Below are 23375 nucleotides of genomic sequence, written 5' to 3' on the forward strand. Positions count from 1 at the left end.
GCTCACGATGGTCAGGGCGGAGAACTCCATGCAAAGGGCTCTGAGGCGGGCCGAGTGCCTCGAGGCAATTCGCAGGGACCTGGAGGTCCGGATGTAATCGTCCCTGTGAACCCTCGGGCCTTGGAAGAGGACCGCCTCCGGGACATCGAGCAGGAGTTCGATGATGCTCTGGCCTGGGAAATCAGGAAGTGAGCCGTCAGACTAGCCCGCTGCCATTGTATATAGTTAATTAGTGTTAGGTTTCCTTTTGGTTTTCATTTCATTTGGGGCGCTTGGACAATGCCCCACCTTTTTGTATGTAGTTGTTCATTAGGTAGGGTTTTTGTAGGTTTCATTTCAATGGTTGGGCTCATGGACCCTGGATTTGTACTTTGTATTGTCACGATTGTCGGTGATGTCTTCTTCTTCTGATGAGATGACAAGTTCTCCCCCTTCCCCCAACTCCTCACCTTCCTCTTTCTGCTTAATCCTTCCGTCCTTATGTCGTGGAGGCTTCTCTTTTTTCTTGTGAAGATAAGGACGCCCTCGATAGGATGCCACCGTGCCACTAAGATAGGGGCAACGGGGGTTATCCTACCGAGAACGCCTCACAGGGGGAAAAAAAGCCGGAAGGCACAAAAAACCCCTGAACGTAGTATTGCAAGTGGAGGATCCCAGAAGATGAGTTAGCTGAAGAGAGTGCAATCCGATGAGCAGGCTCCGAATCTGGAATGAGGTAGATCCAACGGACTCAGGGGATAATCACAGGAAGTCCAGTAGGCAGGCAAAAGGTCTGGCAACAGGTGAGTTCAATGGGATACTAAGGATAATCACAGGCAGTTCGGTAGGCAGGCAAAAGGTCTGGCAACAGGTGAGTTCAATGGGATACTAAGGATAATCACAGGCAGTTCGGTAGGCAGGCAAAAGGTCTGGCAACAGGTGAGTTTAATGGGATACTAAGGATAATCACAGGCAGTTCGGTAGGCAGGCAAAAGGTCTGGCAACAGGTGAGTTCAATGGGATACTAAGGATAATCACAGGCAGTCCGGTAGGCAGGCAAAAGGTCTGGCAACAGGTGAGTTCAATTTGAGAAAAGGGGAAAAATTAGCAAGGAGAAACGGAAGGAAAAGGAAAATAAGGAGAAAAAAGGCTAGACAAGGACGAGACCACGCACTGGGCAGGGTGGAAAACAGCTGAGTGGGAAACAGCGGAACTAAATGCAGAAAGTCAAGAATATCACCGGGAGATGGAGCGGCAGCAACACAGGAGGAAACCCGGAAACGTTGCAACGCGTATGCGACCCGGAAGTGAGGATTTTTATACTTCCGGGTCACGGACGCGTACAACGACTAGAGCGGTAAACGGAAGACGAGGAGCGGAATGCTACGGCGGACAGAACCGCCAGCGATTCCACTTCCGCCAACCCTGCCGCGGAATGACATGTATATAGTTCTACACTGGATCTCACTTCATTTAAGTTTCTTTTTTACCATGGATCAATGGATGTGTCTTATTTTTACACTTTGGATTTGGTTGGACGGACAGACTCTTTGGACCCATTTGCTTTTGAATTGATTTGGATTCTGCTTTCACACATTTTCTTTGAATATTTTGGACATACAGCTTTTTCTTCATTATTTCCATTATTGTGTGATTTTTTTTTATTAATTTGGTTAATTATTGAATACACATTTATTATATACTTTACTGATGTGGTCTTATCTCATTTGTTTTGTGCATGTCACAATGTTGATCTTTTCACAGTCATGTGTCACCATTGCGTGGGTCTGAGGGACATTGATTCATGGCCATGCTGGTTATGTATTTTCTATCATGACTTCGGGAATTCAATGTGGGGTGTTTGGACTGGGGTGGGATTTGGGTGGCCATGAGGGGCATGGGTCTTGAGTGTGATGAGCTGTCGGGGGGACATGTGTGGGGGCCTGCTGGCAGGTGCCCCTGACTGCTGGGGGGTGGGGGTGCAGGGGGACATGTGTGGGGGCCTGCTGGCAGGTGGCCCTCACTGCTGGGGGTTGGGGCTGCAAGGGGACATGTGTGGGACATGAGTGGGGGCCTGCTGACAGGTGCCCCTCACTGCTGGGGGTTGGGGGTGCAAGGGTACATGTGTGGGACATGAGTGGGGGCCTGCTGGCAGGTGCCCTGCACTGCTGGGGGTGGGGGTGCTGGCGGACATGAGTGGGGGCCTGCTGGAAGGTGCCCTGCACTGCTGGGGGGTGGGGGTGCAGGGGGACATGTGTAGGGGCCTGCTGGCAGGTGCCCCTGACTGCTGGGGGGTGGGGGTGCAGGGGGACATGTGTGGGGGCCTGATGGCAGGTGCCCCTGACTGCTGGGGGATGGGGGTGCAGGGGGACATGTGTGGGGGCCTGCTGGCAGGTGCCCCTCACTGCTGGGGCTTGGGGGTGCAAGGGGACATGTGTGGGACATGAGTGGGGGCCTGCTGGCAGGTTCCCCTGACTGCTGGGGGGTGGGGGTGCAGGGGGACATGTGTGGGGGCCTGCTGGCAGGTGCCCCTCACTGCTGGGGGTTGGGAGTGCAAGGGGACATGCGTGGGACATGAGTGGGGCCTGCTGGCAGGTGCCCCTGACAGCTGGGGGGGTGGGGGTGCAGGGGGAAATGTGTGGGAGCCTGCTGACAGGTGCCCCTGACTGCTGGGGGTTGGGGGTGCAAGGGGACATGTGTGGGACATGAGTGGGGGCCTGCTGGCAGGTGCCCCTGACTGCTGGGGGGTGGGGGTGCAGGGGGACATGTGTGGGGGTCTGCTGGCAGGTGCCCCTGACTGCTGGGGGTTGGGGGTGCAAGAGGACATGTGTGGGACATGAGTGGGGGCCTGCTGGCAGGTGCGACTGACTTCTGGGGGTGGGGGTGCAGGGGGACATGTGTGGGGGCCTGCTGGCAGGAGCCCCTGACTGCTGGGGGTGCAAGGGGACATGTGTGGGACATGAGTGGGGGCCTGCTGGCAGGTGCCCCTGACTGCTGGGGGTGGGGGTACAGGGGGACATGTGTGGGGGCCTGCTGGCAGGTGCCCCTCACTGCTGGGGGTTGGGGGTGCAAGGGGACATGTTTGGGACATGAGTGGGGGCCTGCTGGCATGTGCCCCTGACTGCAGGGGGGTGGGGGTGCAGGGGGACATGTGTGGGGGCCTGCTGGCAGGTGCCCCTGACTGCTGGGGGGTGGGGTGCAAGGGGAGATGTGTGGGGGCCTGCTGGCAGGTGCCCCTCACTGCTGGGGTTTGGGGGTGCAAGGGGACATGTGTGGGACATGAGTGGGGACCTGCTGGCAGGTGCCCTGCACTGCTGGGGGGTGAGGGTGCAGGGGGACATGTGTGGGGGCCTGCTGGCAGGGGCCTCTGACTGCTGGGGGGTGGGGGTGCAGGGGGACATGTGTGGGGGCCTGCTGGCAGGGACCCCTGCACGGCTGGGGGTTGGGGGTGCAAGGGGACATAAGTGGGGGCCTGCTGGCAGGTGCCCCTGACTGCTGGGGGGTGGGGGTGCAAGCTGACATGTGGCTTGGCTGGGGGGCATGGCCATGGTGGATGGGCTACCTGCGGGACGTGACCAGGGGTGGGGGGTAGTCCCCTGTGGTGTGGGCTACCTGCAGGTGCCGTGGGGGGTGTAGAGGGAACACCTGGGAGGACCGACACTGCCAATTCACGTGTAGGACTCACAGCGCACCCCTGAAATTCACGTACCCCGCTCTGACAGCAAAATCGCATGTGAAACTTCCTGTGAACCACCGAAATACACGTACCCTCCTGCAATCGCGTGTGAAACTTCCCGCAAACCCCCGTAATACACATACCCTGCTGATATCGCGTGTGAAACGTCCCGCGAACCCCAGTTATACACGTACCTCACTCGCACAGGCCCTTTCGCGTGTGAAACTTCCTGCGAACCCCCGTAATCCACGTACCCTGCTGAAATCGCGTGTGAAAATTCCCGCAAACACCAGTTATACACTTACCCCACTCGCACAGGCCCTTTCGCGTGCAAAACTTCCCGCAAACCCCCGTAATACACGTACCCTGCTGAAATCGCGTGTGAAACTTCCCGCGAACCCCAGTTATACACGTACCCCACTCGCACAGGCCCTTTCGCGTGTGAATCTTCCCGCGAACCCCTGTAATACACGTACCCTGCTGAAATCGCGTGTGAAAATTCCCGCGAACCCCAGTTATACACGTACCCCACTCGCACAGGCCCTTTCGCGTGTGAAACTTCAGGTGAACCCCCGTAATACATGTACCCTGCTGAAATCGCGTGTGAAACTTCCCGCAAACCCCAGTTATACACGTACCCCACTCGCACAGGCCCTTTCGTGTGTGAAACTTCACGTGAACCCCCGTAATACATGTACCCTGCTGAAATCGCGTGTGAAACTTCCCGCGAACCCCAGTTATACACGTACCCCACTCGCACAGGCCCTTTCGCATGTGAAACTTCCTGCGAAGCCCCGAAATACATGTACCCTGCTGAAATCACGTGTGAAAATTCCTGCAAACCCTAGTTATACACGTACCCCACTCGCACAGGCCCTTTCGCATGTGAAACTTCCCACGAACCCCCGTAATACACGTACCCTGCTGAAATCGCGTGTGAAACTTCCTGCGAACCCCAGTTATACACATACCCCACTCGCACAGGCCCTTTCGCGTGTGAATCTTCCCGCGAACCCCTGTAATACACGTACCCTGCTGAAATCGCGTGTGAAAATTCCCGCGAACCCCAGTTATACACGTACCCCACTCGCACAGGCCCGTTCGCGTGTGAAACTTCAGGTGAACCCCCGTAATACATGTACCCTGCTGAAATCGCGTGTGAAACTTCCCGCGAACCCCAGTTATACACGTACCCCACTCGCACAGGCCCTTTCGTGTGTGAAACTTCACGCGAACCCCGTAATACATGTACCCTGCTGAAATCGCATGTGAAACTTCCCGCGAACCCCAGTTATACACGTACCCCACTCGCACAGGCCCTTTCGCGTGTGAAACTTCCTGCGAAGCCCCGAAATACATGTACCCTGCTGAAATCACGTGTGAAAATTCCCGCAAACCCCAGTTATACACGTACCCCACTCGCACAGGCCCTTTCGCATGTGAAACTTCCCGCGAACCCCAGTTATACACGTACCCCACTCACACAGGCCCTTTTGCGTGTGAAACTTCACGCGAACCCCCGTAATACATGTACCCTGCTGAAATCGCGTGTGAAACTTCCCACAAACCCCAGTTATACACGTACCCCACTCGCACAGGCCCTTTCGCGTGTGAAACTTCCTGCGAAGCCCTGTTATACATGTACCCTGCTGAAATCACATGTGGAAATTCCCGCGAACCCCAGTTATACACGTACCCCACTCGCACAGGCCCTTTAGCGTGTGAAACTTCCTGCGAACCCCAGTTATACACGTACCCCACTCGCACAGGCCCTTTCGCGTCTGAAACTACCTGCGAACCCCCGTAATACACGTACCCTGCTGAAATCCCGTGTGAAGCTTCCTGCGAACCCCAGTTATACACGTACCCCACTCGCACAGGCCCTTTCGCATGTGAAACTTCACGCGAACCCCCGTAATACACGTACCTTGCTGAAATCACGTGTGAAACTTCCCGCGAACCCCAGTTATACACGTACCCCACTCGCACAGGCCCTTTCATGTGTGAAACTTCCCGTGAACCCCCGTAATACACGTACCCTGCTGAAATCGCGTGTGAAACTTCCCGCGAACCCCCGTAGTACACGTACCCTGCTGAAATCGCATGTGAAACTTCTGCGAACCCCAGTTATACACGTACCCCACTCGCACAGGCCCTTTCGCATGTGAAACTTCCCGCAAACCCCAGTTATACACGTACCCTGCTGAAATCTCGTGTGAAACTTCCAGCTAACCCCAGTTATACACGTACCCCACTCGCACAGGCCCTTTCGCGTGTGAAACTTCATGTGAACCCCAGTAATACACGTTCACCGCTTGGCGTTTGCTGTTTGGCAGCCCTGTAAACTGGTCCAGGGTTAGCGCAGCCCTTTGCGCTGGATTGGGGATTTTGATGGCTTTTCCTTGCGCTAGGGGCGTTCTTGGGGGCGTAACTGGCGCTGCTGCAGGGTCGCTGCGCCACTCTGCACCACGGCTGGTTTTGGAGGTGAAAATCCATGAATACGCTGTGCGCGGAAATCGATTTTAGCGGACGTGGCTGGCGCAGATATTCGCATGCGCACACTCTGTGCCAGCCGCGTGCACCACTTTTCTGTGAAATTCTATGAATTACCCTGTAAGTTGCTAGCCAGTCATGTTTTGCTCATGATCCAATGCAAATATGATGCATTTAAACACAGACGAGAAGAGGCATTTCTGAGATCAGACTGTACTAAAAGTGTCTGGGTATTTGGAACTGGACCTCAAGCACTGAAAAAATGCATAGTCACTCCTCTATGTCTCATCTTGGAGGACTACACAAGAAGCTGGGTATTTTGGCTCCTTTTGTATCTGTTTATCCTTGTTGGTTGGTAAGGAATGACATTTTGAGATTCTGATGGAACCTATTATCAATGAAAGAAATTCTCCTAAGTTATAAGAAAACAGGAATTACTCAGACAATGTGTAGATTTTGCAAAAATTAAGATAAGTTTGAAAAAAATAAACATTTGTCACTTGATTGCCCGGTGCTTCAACCCAGTCGACTAAAATATTTTAAACACGTTTTTAATAGTGTGGAGTGGGTTGACTTAGAGTATTTGTGGGATAGATGCCTGGGAGGGGTTGTAACTTCAGACATGATTGCAGTGGTAGGATTCATAAGAAAAATGAATTTAACTGACTGGGTGTTTGAATAACAATCTTTAGAGCATCCGGTTGATGAAATTGTTTTAATTTATGTTTCATTTCTGAGAAAAATTAGGGATATGTTGAATTGATGTTAATATGACTTTTATATGGGATATTCTTTGCGGGAATTCTTTAAATATGAAATTAGATTTTCTTGCTTTTTTATAGGATATTTTAAGAAATGTGGATGTACATTTGTACATATTACTAAATGTTATTCATGATCTTAAATGTTAAAGGTTAAATGTTTTAACCAAATACAAATAAAACATTATAATAATAATAGGAATTGCTTGAAATGAGCAGCATTCACACAACATTGACTTTCTGTATCCTGTAAGTGGGCCCTTTGCCTCTAACGCCATGCTTTGAGGAAAGCTCACAGCAAGGTAAAACATTAAAGCAAGGGATGATCATGGTTTAGAAGAAAAGAAAAACAGGTGAAGTATCAGAAAGCATTAACGTACATCAAGTTGGATTAGAAAGAAGGATGCTAACGGTGTCTAAATATTTTGGGTCAGAGGTATCAAAACCACTAAAAGGATTTTACAGATTGAGTTGTTTCCCTAAATCAAGTATTCATTAATGATACAAAGCCAGCTGTTTTTAGGGAACACCATAGGTTGCTTTCAAGTATCAGAATACTGTATATTGTAAATATATTGTCATTAAAATAAACCATAATTAGAAATAGTTCATAGTTTATTTTGAATAACAATTAAAAAAACTCATAGGCATAACAAAGCGACAATAAAATAATAATCATTTTACAGAGTAGCAATTAATTTAAATCTAATTTGCATCACATGTATCAAGAAACAACCAAAAGCCTCACAAACCTCCATAAATGATGCTGGGAACCAGTGCTCCAGATAAGATTTTGAAGTGGGAGTAGCTAAGTGAAAACCGGAAATGTTTTTGTAATATTTTTTTTTTTTTATTAGCATCAATTAGTTTTCAAGAAAACTTTAAATGCGAATAGTTCATTAATTAAAGCAGAAAAGGAGAAAAGACAAACTAAACATTACACATCTATACAGGGAGGAAAGTTTGAGACCAGAGAGATTATGTGTCTAGATTTGAGAGAATGTCTCTCACAAAGTTCAACAGTGCCAAAGTCAAAGATACCTTTCCTCCCCATCTTAAAATGGTCCACCTCTCGTGCGGAGACTTTGTCTCGAAGTTCTTGAAATGTTTTCCCATCCATTTTTCTCTGGAGGCCGAGAGTGGAACACAACTCATTACCAAATGCTGTAAAGTTTCTACCTCCAATCCAAGCCACAGCATCGGCACAGAGTTAACCCATCTTCCCTTTTTTGGACCTTCTCCAGCACCTCCCTAGTTGGGAGAAGGTTCAAGCAAAATCTCAAAAAGAGCTGCCTTTCTGAGTAAAACGGGAACTTTTCGAGGTATGGGAGCAATTTACCTCTGCTATAGTGTTCATCAAGTCCCAAGGTTATGGATGGAAGTAGACTGAGCCTGTCCTGGGTAACGATCCAATCCCAGTCCAACAGTTTGTTCTTTACCCTGGACAGATTTTCCAATAGCTTGTCTACATTTTCGGCAATGACTTCCAAGATGCCTGTACATGTATTCTGCCATGTATTTAAAGCTGGTATCTGGCTACCAGTCAGTGCTTCTTTTATAGCCATGAAACCACTTCTTTCCGGAGGAACCAAACATTTGCTGTAAAGGGTTAGTGTTTTCCAGACCATAGCGATATACAAAGAGGTAAGCCCCAGTTCTTTCCTCACGCATTCGATTGGGAGAGATGAAGGTAGGCTCAATACCCTTTTCCAGAACTGGCTTTCAAGCACACCGCAAACCTCTGGTGTAAGGAAGAAGTTGGCCTCAGCTGTGTAAGTCAATACTGGAGAAACTTTGAGTTTGTAAAAGTCAATGAGGGGAGGAAGTGAGAAGGAACAGTAATGTGACTTAATTAGAAGTGCTTGAGATGCCAAGTTTTTAACTTTGCTTCTTAGCCTAAGAACACCCGGACCATCTTGGATGCTGTCGTTGAGTGTGATGCCAAGGTAGATCATGGACGAGACCACTGGAACGACTTCCCCTGTTAGATGCCACCTAAAGGTCTTAGCGGAGTTCATTGTTCCTAACGCCATGATTTTTGATTTTTTTGGGTTGATTCTCAGTCTGTTTTCCTGAACGTACAGTTCCAAATCTTTCAGCTGTCTCTGTAGACCTATCGCAGTCAGATCTAACAGAAGAAGATCATCCGCAAACAACAGCCTACCCACAGGGGTCCCCCCAATTTTTGGAGGGAATGGAGGGAAGCTTCTTACTGCCCCAAATGCTTCAAACATATCTGATATGAATAGGCAGAAGACAGCTGGTGCCAAACGACACCCCTACTTCAGCCCATTTTCAGACGCAACTTTGTTGGATAGGGTTCCTTTTCTGTCCAATCTAATCTGAATGGTTGTTCCTGTGTGAAGAGCCTCCAATGGTTCCCTCAGATTGTTTGGGCAGCCCCATTTCCTTAGTTTGTTCCACAAGAGGCCACGATCAACAGAGTCAAAAGCCTGTTCAAGGTCTATTGACGCGATATAGATGGTTTTATAGGTTTTTCCCTTGACCATACATTTTAGTATGTTAATGATTAGTATGTTCAGGGAAATTCCAATTCCCTTGCGGAACCCTGACTGCCAGGGATCCTGGTAATGTGACCGCCAACTCCAAGCGTTCAGATGTTCGAGGAGCACTGCAGTGAATATTTTGCCCACTACATCCAGTAGGGCGATAGGTCTGTAGTTCCCTGGTACAGACCTGTCAGCCTTCTTAAAGATCGGTACAATTATAGACCTGGTCCAGGAGTTAGGGATCCTTTTGAGTCTAATTATGTTTTTGAACAGGGTTGTCATAAATTCCGCCCATTTCTCCGGGTCTGTCTTAAGGATGTCGTTTGTGAGACCATCCGGCCCAGCGGCACGGGATGAATTTGACTTGTTGATGAGATCCACGATGTCTTGTTTGTCGAATTTCAAATCCCATGGTTTGTCCGATGGTAAGAATTTGTGGGGGCCGCTGATGTTTCCTGCGGAGTAGAGGTTCTGATAGTGCTCCTCCCAGGCCTTAGGTGGAATTGGGTTTACAGTTTTTGAATCGACAGGGATGCATATCTCGTTTATTAGTTTCCATATACCAGAGATGTTTTTACTTGTGACTAGATTTAACATCTTCTCACTATCTTTTTGTAGTAGAAGGTGTTTATGTTGGGTGAGCCAGTTTCTGTAGCTGTTCCTGGTTTCTTTGTACAGAACTAGGTCACCAGGCGTGTTGGATTTTTTAAATTGCCTCCTGGCCCTCTGAACGCCTTTTTTTGGCTACGATTTGGTGGTCATAGGCATGCCTATTTGTAGTGGGACCACTCCTATCCACAACTTTTTTGTGGAAGACCCTCAATACCTTGATGTATTCTATGGGATTTGCATTTTGGTCCCGATCGACCGATTGTAGCCCCAGTAGCTTGTCCAGTATTGTACCCATATCTTTTCTCTGGATCCTGATTTTGTTTCCACCCGGAGTCAGGTCGAGTTGATATTCCGGTAGGTGTTGGACAGTCTGGGAGTGATCTGTATTACATTCCTCAGTTTCAAGTTCCAGGATATTGTGATCGCTCAAGTCTGTTTGGATCACTCTCAACGTTTTTAGTTTCCCCATCAGTGGCTCTGTACAAGTATGTAGTCCAATGTACTGCCTTGGTTTGCCCGTTTCCATGTAGTGGCAGCAGGTAGGTCGCCCATTAGGCTTCCGTTTGCCATTAAAATGCTTCTACCTGCTAATTCTTTGTCGAGGTCAACTCCTCTTGATATGTTGTTTGTGGAGTGCAAGGACAGGAACTCGATTTTTCTCCCCTTTTTGTCAATACATTCCACGTTGAAGTCTCCACAGAGGAGGACCTCCAGGTTTGGACGCGAGATCCTGGCGTCATCGATCGCTTTAAGCAAGGCTTCCTTGAAGTTGTCTTGTTGTCTTTCCGTGGGTCTCCAGTAGATGTTACAAATGAGCAGGTTCCATTCCACTAGGTCAGACCCTGCCTTGGAGTTTATTTGGACTGTAGTTAGTTGTATCCAAGGGTTATGATTTATGGACGAAATCACCCTTAGACCAGATGTGCGTTTAATGCCCAGCAGGAGGCCCGAGCTAGGTCTACCTTTAAGGCCCTTTATGGCCGGGTTCAGGAACATTTCATATCCGTCTAGGAGGGGTAGGTCGCACAGCCACGTTTCTTGTAAGCAAAAGAGGTCGTATTTTGTTAGGTCCCAGGCTTGTTTGCCAATCAGATGGGTGAACACCCTTGTGTTCCAACTTATGATTGTTTTTCCTTTAGCCAAGGTGTTTCTTGGAGCACAGGAGTGAGCCGGCTGGCATTATGATTTTGCTGCTAGGAACCCCGCCAACCACCTCCCGTCGTCCAGGCTGCTTACAGAGTTCTCCTCGAGTGTGTTTGGGGAGCTGCGCGTTGGAACCCCTCGGACGTCAGCCTGTGTTTCGTCCTGGGCCCTTTTCACCAAATGCGATGGACGACCATGTTCCAGTACTGGTTTGTACTTTTGAGATCCTTCGTTGACGTGGTCCCTGTCCTTAATGCCTTCAGAAGAGGTACGCTTGCCATCCTCCAACTCCTTAAGCGAAAACCCACAAAGATTGAGTTTGGGGCCAAGTTTGAGGAGTGCAGATCTTGTGTTCCATTTCCCCATATGAAGGATCACACTATCGTGGTGCTGCTCATTGTGGAATTCGATCAGATCAATGTCCTTTGATTTCAAGTTGTCGGGTGAATCAATTGAATGTACAAGGCGCATAATATTGTTTCGATTCATAGTGAGGTTATCTTCGTAACCAAGAGTTCTCTCTAGAAGTACTCTATAAGGGCCCTTACCACCCTTTACATCCGGTACTTTGTCTTCGTTTTTGTTTTTGGGCCCCGATCTTAAACCCGTATCAGTATTTTCACCCCAAGACACTGTTCTTCGTGTGTTCTTTACGCACTCATTTTGGGGTTTGGAGTTTGTTTCTATTCTTACATTCTTTGTTTCCAGTATAATCCTCTTGCTCTCAAGGGTCTTGAAGGCCATGACTCCAGAAGTGTCCTTGATCTCACCCTCCTGCATTGGGGCACGAGCCTGGCTGACCCTTGGAATGTGGACTCTGGATTTCCACAAGAAGTTCCTAGCTGGGTCAACTCCCTTTACGTTCTGTTTTATTGCCTGGAGGATGGGAGATTCAGCTAGGACGTTTCCAACTTCTTCTGACCTTTTGTTGTCGCCTTCCACCTTTTGAGCTGCGTCATTGGGTTCTGATATTGCCAACTCTTCCTCTTTCTCTGGACTAGATTCGGGTGCCGTAGATGCTGGGCCCACTTCTTCGACCCAGGAGTCGTTCGAGTCTGAGTAAACTGATAAATCCATGAGAGAGCTGTTCACGCTATCGTTCTGCCTCTCATTATCTGAGAGGTAGTCGGTCTCTTCGATAGGGACCTTTGAATGTTTAGTGAAGGCCCCAGCGGATTTCCTTGAAGTTCTGTCATAGATTAAAGGTTGGTCAAGTAAGACCAAATTTCTGGGTAGAGTTAGCCTGGTTGTAGCTTTTGGCTGAACTGGTGCTTTTCGTAAGATGGATGGCGCAGAGCCTGACTGTTTTGTCGACCCAGAGGTCGGTTTTCCATAATTTCTGTCACCTTTTTTGTTGAGTTCTAATTTTTCACTGGCCATCAGATTTACTCCTCTGTTTGGTTTTGTGAACAGATCGTATAATTTAACTCTGTCCTTAGGTTTGGTCAGTCCAGTTGGCACGATGGTCACCGGAGGTAGAGGGTCCACCACCATTGGGGTAGTTGAACTTGAGTCTTTGTGAGAAGTGCCGCCCCTCGTCTCTGTAGTGGGTTCAGTGCCAGTGGATTTGTCACGATGTAATGGCGAGTTAAAAGTTTCCTCTGATCCTTTCCCAAATGACGGTGTAGTCTGATTTAAAGTCTTTGCTGGACTCACCACGCCCACCTGGGCGCCACCCTCGCCTTCTAGAAGACTCAACCTCTCTGATCTCCTAGTTTCTCTATCTTTGATTATTGGCTCAATGATACTCTTTAGGATTTCTGCGGTCTGATCAGCACTTTTGTCCAGGTTTGACTGGATCACGGTAATTAATCCTTCTACGAAGATCATTTTAGAGTATAGCATGGCGATGGTAGTCGTATGATCCCGTAACTGCTCGTTTTGTGACTCAATTAGTTTCATATATGGGGCCATAACAAGCGCAAATGCTGTGATCATTTCTGTGTCTATCTTTGGATCGTTTTTGGCAGGTTCCTCCGCCTGAGTGGTGGCCAAGATCGTTAAGAGATCTTCATCAGTCAGTGAAGGTTGTCTTCTAAATCGTTTACTAGGAAACGGGGCCTGTTGCGGAGGAAGTCCTTTGTAAGTCCTCAAGGGGTAGCCTCTAAGTCGGTTTTTATCTTGGTGTAAGGTGGCTCCCCCTTCTGGGGGTGTTGTGGGCATTGGGTCCCCATTTGAGCACTGTGCTAGGGGCGCGTGCCTCCAATGATCCCTGGATCTTGGGATATCTAGAATAGCTAGATCAGTTTGAAATGAGATTCCTAAAGGTTTCCAGCCTCGATTTAACCTTTGGTTTTGGTGCTGGGTGAAATTTGTCCTATTGTCTGTTCCAAAGACAAAAGGGGCGCCATCATGGGCATTGCTGGGCTTTTGTAGAACACTGGAATTGTCATTTGCCACAGTTTGTTCCTTTTGAGGACTGTCGCAAGTTTTTTGAGGCGCCTGGCTAGGTACCTTAATTGGCGGCTCTTTTACCGTTGTGTCCTTGTCGGAGCTCGTAGTATCGCCACCCACCACTCCAGAGTGGAATGTATTATTTGAGGGTTTTGAAGATGGCCTCGGTTGTAGGTGGTGAGTGTCCGCTTGTTTTATCGGGCTAGTCTCTTCAACGCCCTCCTCCATTGTTTCTGTTTCAGATTGCAAGGTATTAACATGCGACTTAGTTGTACCAGTGATTTTCACTTCGGGATAAAGTTCCCGGACAAGCCTGTCCTTTTTTTCCTGTAGGACAGAACTGTCTTCCATTATGAAGGTTAAGATGTCCTTTTGCTGGTAATTGGGGGGTGGAGTGCCTAAAGTGCCTAAAGAAATAATTAGCTCCCCCACTAGATCTATTTGGCCTATGTCCTGATGATCAGTAAACTGTTTGAAGAGCCTGAAGCAACCCGCCACAAGGTTTGCTGGTTAAGTGTAAGCCGTAAACAGTGTGAATTAGTAGTGAGGTTTACCTTCCAGCCTTCGTACCTCACTGCAGTAGACTGTTGTTGCTGCAGCTCCTCATGTGAACTGACAGGGGTTCACCTTTACACCAAGGCACAAGTGGTGTGTAAATTCTTGAGAGGGATCAAAGAGGGTAAGCCTCCACAGTCTCCCAACTGAATGTAGCGCCACCTGCGCCAAACAGCCGCAAAACAGTCGGCGCCCTTTGCACCTGTCGGGCTTAGCGCCTCAGTGTTTTGTAGTCCCACAGAAGTCACGTGCAGGGTCACGTGCCCAGCCCAGCTCCGCCTCCTCCAGGAAGCGTGTAACTCCGGACAAGAGCCCTCCAACGGCTCGCAATGTCGGCGTTTGATTTGTGCTGCAGTCGCTTTCCTTTAGCAAAAGTTATACACCGCTCTGCTGGTGGCCTCAGTGTTTTGTAGTCCCACAGAAGTCACGTGCAGGGTGGCGTGACCAGCCCAACTCCGCCTCCTCCAGGAAGCGTGTAACTCCCGACAAGAGCCCTCCAATGTCTCGCAATGTCGGCGTTTGATTTGTGCTGCAGTCGCTTTCCTTTAGCAAAAGTTTTTGTAATAATTATATATTTGCTCCTAGTTATTCATACACATCAAAAGATACATGTGCATTTCTTCCAATCAGACAGTTATAATAGCAGTTTCTTCTTGTGGTAATACGTGCATTACTGATCAAATATATACATGGAGCTGTGTGGATAAAAGCAGGGGCTCAGGGGCTTTTTGTTGGGATTATTTGTACTCTCTATTTTTATTTTTGGGGAGATTTTGCCTATTTATAGAGAGTAAAAGAGGAACGATGCACCCTCATCTGCAGGACTCCTTGCAACAAATATAGATAAGCCTCACAATGTTGTCTGAAATTGCAAAATTTAAGAAACAGGATAATAATTGGTTTTCTGTGTAAAACATACTAGGGAAAAAAAACAATGAATTCATATTGGATTCAACAGACACATTATGAATCTAGAGGCGAAGGACTGTCCTTTGTTCCAGATTTGGGTATGACACGTGTGGAAACTGATGGAAGCATAAATGGGTAATTCTTTTTTTGGCTAGGCTGTTCAATACAAAAGACAGATAATTAAAAGTACATGGTACATGTTACATATGTGGCAAATAGGCTCTGACAGGAGACATACTCGCATTTACAGGTATTCAATGTGCTGCATCAGTTTTCACAGACTGTTTAAATAGTGATACAGCTCTACCATTGATCGCCACTGAAATGGAAGAAAGTGACTTAGTCTATACTTACCAGCCCTAATCACATTATATATATAAGAGGCACCAAACGCTTCACAATGGATTTGCACAAATCCACAGGCACCTCTTCTGGACCGGGTGCTGTGAGAGTACCCAGTTAGTGGATCACCTCAACGATCTTTGCTAATGGGAGGTCATTAGCTAATTTCTCCAAACTACATAGATTACCAAAGATGTCATCCCATATCTCCCCTATTTGGCATGTATAGGGCCTGATCACGACTTTGGCGGTAACGCCGGCAGTATTACCGCAGCGGTATTAGCCCTACCGCCGAACTCCCCGGCACTAATAGCGCCGGATCACGAGTTCGGCGGTAATGTAATTCCCCATTCCCCATTGAGCCCTTTCGGGAATGCCTCATTCCCCATTGGGCTCAATGGGGAAAATTTGCGCTCTTACCGCCGGCGGATTTACCCGCCGGCGGTAATAGTGCAAATTTTCAGTGGGTTTCCCCCCAGCCAAGAGCTGGGGCAAAATCCGCCGAAGTCCTGATTTGGCGGACCCTTAAATCCGGCGGTAATAGCGTGACCGCCGGATTTAAGGGTTACCGCCAAAGTCGTGATGAGGCCCATAGTATTGAAATGCCTCTACCATTCAGCTGCTGAGATATTATTATTCCCCCTCCATATCTCATCCGTGGGTCGTCATTGTGACCCTGTACAATCAGACGCCAAAAGGCTTTAGAATCATTGAAATTGCAGTACCCCAATATCTACAGCCATTTCTCCTTCTCATAATCATGTCTGATTTGGGTAAGTACCTTTACGTACCTCACATGTGCTGCAACAAGCAAGACTCTTTCATGGTGTCTTTTTCTATATGCAACTATTACATCCTTCTTAGCAATTCCACAATCCTTCAAGCACGATCTCCTGTTCCAGGGCCTCCCCTTATTGCTAGATCTAGAAGTTAAAGTCTCTCGTATAGTGGCATTCAATGAGTTAAATGTTTCTGCAATATTTTTCCATCAATGCTATCTTGTAGCAAATCATTAGATGATCATATCCTTCACTCATGATGGACTTAGATAAAGAAACTTCATTAGCTGCAGGCCACTTGATGCTTCTACCCATGTTAGTGCGCCCCAAAGATCCATTCAGCAAAGTTCTACTTGCTGGATAACCTCTGTGTCAAACTCAGCTGTCGAGAAAATGGAGCATGATTGCTTTCTACTCGATCAATCACTACCATATCGATCACTCTCCACCAATCACAAAACCCAATGAAAAAATAATCAATAGTTGCTATTAAGGTACTACAGAAAGTACCCATGGCTGCACTATCAGATAAAGTTCTAACATTGATGCAACAATGTTTGGCACACAGTTCTTGAGGCTACAGGCCCCTTGCTTATTTTGAAACTCAGAGAGACTTGACATCCTCGGAATATTCCATGCCTAAACCTCATTACCTTCCAGGCCATCTTCCCCCACAGCTGCTCCCACCGCAGCATTCAAAACCCCCAATGATAATACACAGATCTGACACTGGTGATAACTCATAAGGACCTACAATTTGTTTGTACAACTATGTTATACATCGAAAGTAAAGGTGCAAGCATTGTTTCCTGCATACTTTGTATACACATTAAAAATATACCTATACACCTGCAAGGTAGATTTCCATTTTAAATGTTTTTAATATTGTTCGTAGACCCAATATGAAGACTAAAAATCACAGAAACCTCTGGTTTAATCCATGCCACCAATCCCCCATTAGCCTGACCACTGACTGAGGGAATAGCAGGTTAAAAAATGATTAATAACCTGGTGATGGAGGACGCACCAGGGCCCATGTTTTCTGGAGTGAAATAATGTCATACAGCTATATGAAGCCACACCAATCTGGGGGAATCAGTTTGGACCCTGCACTAGCGATATTCCATGAAAGAATTGTCCATTTATTGTCCATTTATGTTCTCTTGTGATCGGACTATCTCCATAGTAATCATGATATGACATGATATGATATGGCATTTATAACGCGCCCATACACAAGTGTTTTAAGGTTTTAAGGCGTGACGAGGCAAAGGAGGGGGAACAGCGGGAAGACAAAGACAACGATCTTACTAGGCCAGGTGACTTTGAGATCGCGCAAGTGCAAGGGAGGGGGGAAAGGGAAAGTCAGGGGGGGGGGGAGGGAGAGGCTGCAGTGCAATACATAGGATCAACAGAAAATAATAATAATAAAACAATAAGTAAAAGTGCAGCCAGCTTGTGTCAAGTGCATCACTTCTATTGGCATGTAAGTCATAAACCCTATTTACTTTAGGAGCATCCTCCCCTGCATCTTGCCAAACCCTACTCTTGACATCCATAACACCAGACAAGTTCGCTTCCAGCTTACAAAATGTACTCTCTGTATGTGCTATAAAGTAGCTAACCCTTCTTCCTGATTCAGGTCATCTTCACGATCATCATTTTCCTTCCTCTCTCTCGGATCATCTGGCAATGATTTCACATTGTCCAATACTAACCATTTACTGATATCATCTGAACCCACATTCAGTATGGAATTGAACTGGTCAAAAGGCAATGTTATTAATCTACTGATCAATAAAATGTCCATCTTATGAATGGACACTATTTAGAGGAATACGGTTGAAAGAACCAATATATAATACTGATGGCTGCACGTTGAGGGAAACATAACGTCAAGCACCAAACAATTCATCAGGAAATTCAAAACATGTAAAAGGACTATGCACAATGTATGACCTGAAAGAGTTAAATGATCACCTTACCAGAACATATCCAGATCTCTCTGTTGGCAGAGTTATTTCATGTTCATAGACCATAACCGTCACCAGCCTTGGCCATGGCTGGGAGGTCAACTTTGACTCCCCCATTTTGACTGTCACAGTGAAAGGTGTCAAGTGGGCACTGTCACCACAAAGTTGGGCTAAGACATAGGAGCTGGAGCCTGTCAGGTGGAGGAACCGCCTGTCGAATGTGGTGCAATGCAAGTTTCCAGAGACTGTGCAGGTTTTCTCGCTGGCGGGTAGGCAGATGTGGTAGCTCTGAATTGGTTTGCAGGACTCGTGGGGAGCGCATTGCTGGGGCACACAGACGATGTCACTGCGAACAGTGCACTGACATTGGATGTCACATCTAGAGCTATTCCAGAATATGGTTGCATGTGGCAGGAAACTGTCTGTGGAATTTAAAAGAAGCATCATAATTATCTGTAATCTATTTGTGCTTCCAATCACTGCTTTTGATGAGAAAATTAGTAACATCTATCACTGAAAATGTGGTATGAAATGCATTTTTTTATTTAAACTCTTTTATATAGAAACATTATGTACTTTCATAACGAGAAGCATTCTACTTTAAATCTGAACACATTATAGTCTGAAAGCCTGACAATAAAAAGAAATTGAAGAAACATACAAAATACAAATATGTAGTTGGACATATATTCTGCCAAATGTATTTTGTAGCAGTATAGCCAATTGCATTTAATCTTGTCATATGAGATTTTAGAATATAACAGATAAGATCTACTCTTTGCCACAGTACGACCGCATGCATGTCGCTCAAATCAAACACACACACACACATACATACACTGTCTTGGTGTTGCCTTCTGCGCTGCTCTACCAACATCAGAAGGACAATCAACTGGCGGAGTAGTGATGGCCATCTTGAAAAGGCAATCTCAAACACTGTTCTTTACAGGGTATTAATTCATTAATTCCTTGACACTTTGTATATTTATAAATATATTTACATTGCATATATTTATATTACATGCATACATACATTAGAAGCTTCGCTCCTCTAGTATATGTATTGTGTAATATATATTAGAAAGCCATGTGGTATATGGTGCATACATAAAGGCATGCAAATACACATACGTATACATACAATAAAGATAAAAAACATTTTTAAATCATGAGTTTAGGGTTATCTAATGATAAGTAAAGTGTACAAAGATTGGGAATAACAATGTTAAAGTACAAACACTCACTGTAAACCACTGTATATCACTACTACTACTACAATTCCGGAACTCAAATGATGAACACTCACTCTATGCCACTACAAATCAATCCTTCACACACATGTGTTTCTTACGAGCGTGTCATAGAAGAGTGTGTTGTAGGACTGTGTGTCATATGAAGGTTCATGTATTGTGAAAGTGCTGGTCCTTACACTGAGTGCTGTAAGGCATATAAGTGTTTTTTGCGTAGTTTCTGGCATGTGAATGTTTGGTGTTTAAGTAACAAATGAGTGTTTTGTATAAAGTCGTGAAATATGTGTGTGTAATATGCCTCCTATCCATATGAAAACTTACATTGAAGTTTGGTTTGACGTTGATGTTAGGTTTGAATATGTACAATAGGTGTATATTAGTTTGACAGTTCGTACTTTTACCCAATTTACATATCCTTAAATATGACATGCAAACTCAGTCCTGATATTTATTTGAGTTTTCACAGCTAAATTAGTATACATATATGAACTGTCGCTCTCCCTCATGTACGTGTAGAGTCTGAATATAAAATGTGCATTAATTCAGTTCTAAGTTTGATGTCACGTTTCAATATGCACAAGACTTTGATGTGAGCATTCATACAAACAGTAGCGTACATGTGCATGATGTACATATTCTACATGTACGTTTTCCATAGAACGGTACATTGATTCTGTACTTGTATAATGTACCTATACTACACACACATGGGCATTTTGTATAGAAGCTGTCCTCAGTGTTTGTAGTGTACATATTGTAAAAGTGCATGTACATTTGGTATAAATTGATTCTGAGCATGTGTTGTTTTAGCCTAACAGCATATGGGGTAAGTGTCTCGTAAGTGTGTGTTGTAAGAGCATGCGTGGTAAGTGAGTGTGTTGTATCTGTTGTAGGAGTGTAGTTGAAGGAGTGTGGGTTATGGGAGCATGTGTCGGTGGATTGTGTGTCTGAAGAGTGTGTGTCAAAGGAGTGCATGTCATAGGATTGTGCATAGTAAGAGTGTGTGTCATTGGAACGTGTGTTGTAGGAGTTTGTGTCTTAGAAGCATGTGTGGTAGGAGTGTGTGTCATAGTAATGTGCATTGCAACAGTATGTGTTACAGGAGTGTCTGTCATAGGAGCATGTGTTGTAGGAGCATGTACTGTAACAGTGTGTGTCATAGGCTTGCATGTCATAGGAATGTGTGTCTAAAGAGCACATGTCAGGAGTGCATCTGTGACGGGGTGGTCCACCACAAATAACCACAATGACTCTTTGTAGAAGTCCACGGGTGTTTATTTACCTTAACTGTCAGAATGGCTGTGTTTCTCTTCTGGTTCTTTAGAGTCTACTGGGATGGGACTATTGGCGCTAGGGCCTCTCTCGACTTCCCTGGGCCTTTGTCCCACCTCCCAGCCCAGACATCCCTACCAGGTTGTTAGTAAACTACTGATCGGGAACACCTACCTGTTCCTCTGACTACTGCTACTGGTGTTTTCGCCTAAGTCACCTGCACCTGATTCCTTAGGGAAACTCTTGTTTTCCTTGTCCTATTGTTGGTTAGTCTCTGGGAATAGGGAATGGTCCCTTCTTTCACCCTACGTCATGCACACTCCTTTCACAACCTCTCACACTTGACCCTATGCTGTACCGATCCCAATAACTGTTCTCCTCACACTACGTCTACATACAATAAAGATACCCCTCCAATCTCTCACTCTGCCTTTCCACCTCCACCCTTCGATCTTACTTCCTTACCCACTCCTATTATTTACTACCGCTCCAACTATCCATCTAATTCAGTCGTTTCCTTTCCCCTCCTTCCTCTCACTCTACTTTCACACCCCTGGATATCCCCCTCATTATAATTTCTATCTCACTCAATACCATTAGCTACTCCTCTTCTCCCACTCACTGTCACTCTTGCCTCTCTCACTCAACTACTGTTCCTACGCCACTGCTATCATCAACTCTCTAGTACTTTTACTGCTGCAAGACACTCAGGGATATGGTACCCTGCACACTGCTTTCACTGCTACAAACCCAGGGATATGGTGCCCTGCACACCCTCTACTACCGACTACAACTCTACCACTTATATTCTTCCCTCACTACTCCCATCACCTACTACCTTCACTCCTAACTACTACTGCTAGCTCTGCTCCTACTGCTAGTCCACTCTGCTGCTACTCCTACACTACCTTTACTACTCACACTCTCCCCTCTCTCACACTAACACTCCACAGACCCCCTCAACAATAGCCTCTGTACTCAAGTTGCTCTCACCTTCACTTGTCTCTCAGATGTACTCCACATCTCCTGTTCTCACCCAACTAAACCACACTTGCACACTCCTACAAACCTCCTTAAATATCCCGCCCCCTTCCAGGATTGTCTACTTACTCTATCCAATCACTTGCCTGCCTCAGGGAATTAATAGTAGTAAAAATAATATCCCTGGTGGTATAGTGGATAAGGACTTCCTATGGCCTTTATTTATTTATTAGAAATCCCTCGTGGGCTAGTGTTGGCATCCTTTTGGCTGCAGACTCCAGCAGACAAAGTCTTATCTGCGCCCTGCAGCCGGTGTTGTGCCGTTCATGGCACCCCAAAGCATGGATGCCACTGCTACCGCGCATCTCTGGCAATTGTTGCTGCTAGGCTGTCCTGCAGTCTCCCGGCATCATCCCGGGTGGTGGCAGCGCATTGTCTGTGGCCCGGAGGCCGCCGTTAGCGCTGGTAAGGAGGGGTGTGGAGGGGGCCTGACCTCATCCAGGCACCCAATAGAGGTTGAGGTGTGTTGCCCTCCCCCCCCCCTTGACAGGGCCATACTGCTAGGTGCATGCCAAAAATTATGAAAATCTAATTTTTAGATATTTAGGTGGAAAAATGTTTTCCGTGAAGGTAAAACCCCATGTTAAAAATATTAAAAACCTGATCAAAGTACATTTGTTTAGCATATGAATCCAACCGTGAAAAATCCTGACTTTTTTATATAGCACTATGCACTCGTAATATGTGTGATCAGTGATGTCATACATGAAAATTGTCATGTCATCTTTGATGTCGTGGGTGTTAGTCTTAGCAGTGCACAGTGGTGGTGGGAGTTATGGTTGCTTACCTTACCATAACTGGCACATTTCTGGGGTTTTTCAATTTTACTTGTAACCATAATATCCCTTTAAGAAAGTTCTTCCATTGAATTTGTTAGGTTGTTATTAATGCAACTTAACCCTAACGTCCCTTTAACAAAGTTTTTTCAATGAATTCGATAGGTTTTTATTAGTGCAACTTAACCATAACGTCCCTTTATCCATTTTTTTCACTGAATTGTATGGTTTTTTATCAGGATACCCTTCAATTTTCTACATGTCCCTTACATCATACTGACCCCCATGCCCACAACATGATAGCCACAGAGTCTGTGGACTTCGGACAGCATTCATACTGCCCAAAAGCACAGTGGTTACCTTACATAATTGTATCCTGCAACAAGCAAAGACATGTACTTTAAACAAGAGATATACATAGCACATTTAACAATTAAATATGTATACAAATTCTGTACTGAAAAAACAGAAGTACATTTTCATAGGTTGCACAACATAATGTAATGCACCAAGCACAAAGATGAACTGTACATCTAACAGAAAGTGGCCAAATTACTATTAAATGACCAAGAAGATGGCCACAGACAGCCCCTAATGCCAAATGCAGAATATGAACTACTAAATCTATCCGCAAAAATTGATGAATTAAATAATGATTTTGTACAGTTAAATCATGTTAAAGAAAATATTCGATGCCACTGCCCCACTTGTACCTGTGCCCATTCACACTGTCCTAACCAATCATCCCCATTAAATTCCTTAAATCAAAGACGCTATGATGAAACCTCAATCCCTTCCTCCACTCATGAAGAGTCTGTAGAAAACCCCAATTCCCCATGTATGTTTCCCATTCTGATACCCCATCCCTTTACTTATTGATTGTATGTTTGTACTGTTGGTGCGTTTTTTT

The 23375-nt window shown here is 46.1% G+C and overlaps 1 protein-coding gene across 2 annotated transcripts in view; it reads right to left on the reverse strand.

The window, feature by feature from the left end:
* The window catches only part of LOC138451498 (alpha-tectorin-like), a 1155342-nt gene that overhangs the window by 501881 nt on the left and 630086 nt on the right, over positions 1 to 23375 (reverse strand). For both annotated transcript variants that reach the window (XM_069604914.1, XM_069604913.1), the window contains one exon: positions 18139 to 18548. In XM_069604914.1, the coding sequence (XP_069461015.1) occupies positions 18139 to 18548 (410 nt within the window). The remainder of the gene's footprint in view (positions 1 to 18138; positions 18549 to 23375) is intronic.

This window comes from Ambystoma mexicanum, chromosome 1p (genome assembly GCF_040938575.1).
Source record: "Ambystoma mexicanum isolate Mex_15411 chromosome 1p, UKY_AmexF1_1, whole genome shotgun sequence".
NCBI classification, from domain to species: Eukaryota; Metazoa; Chordata; class Amphibia; order Caudata; family Ambystomatidae; genus Ambystoma; species Ambystoma mexicanum.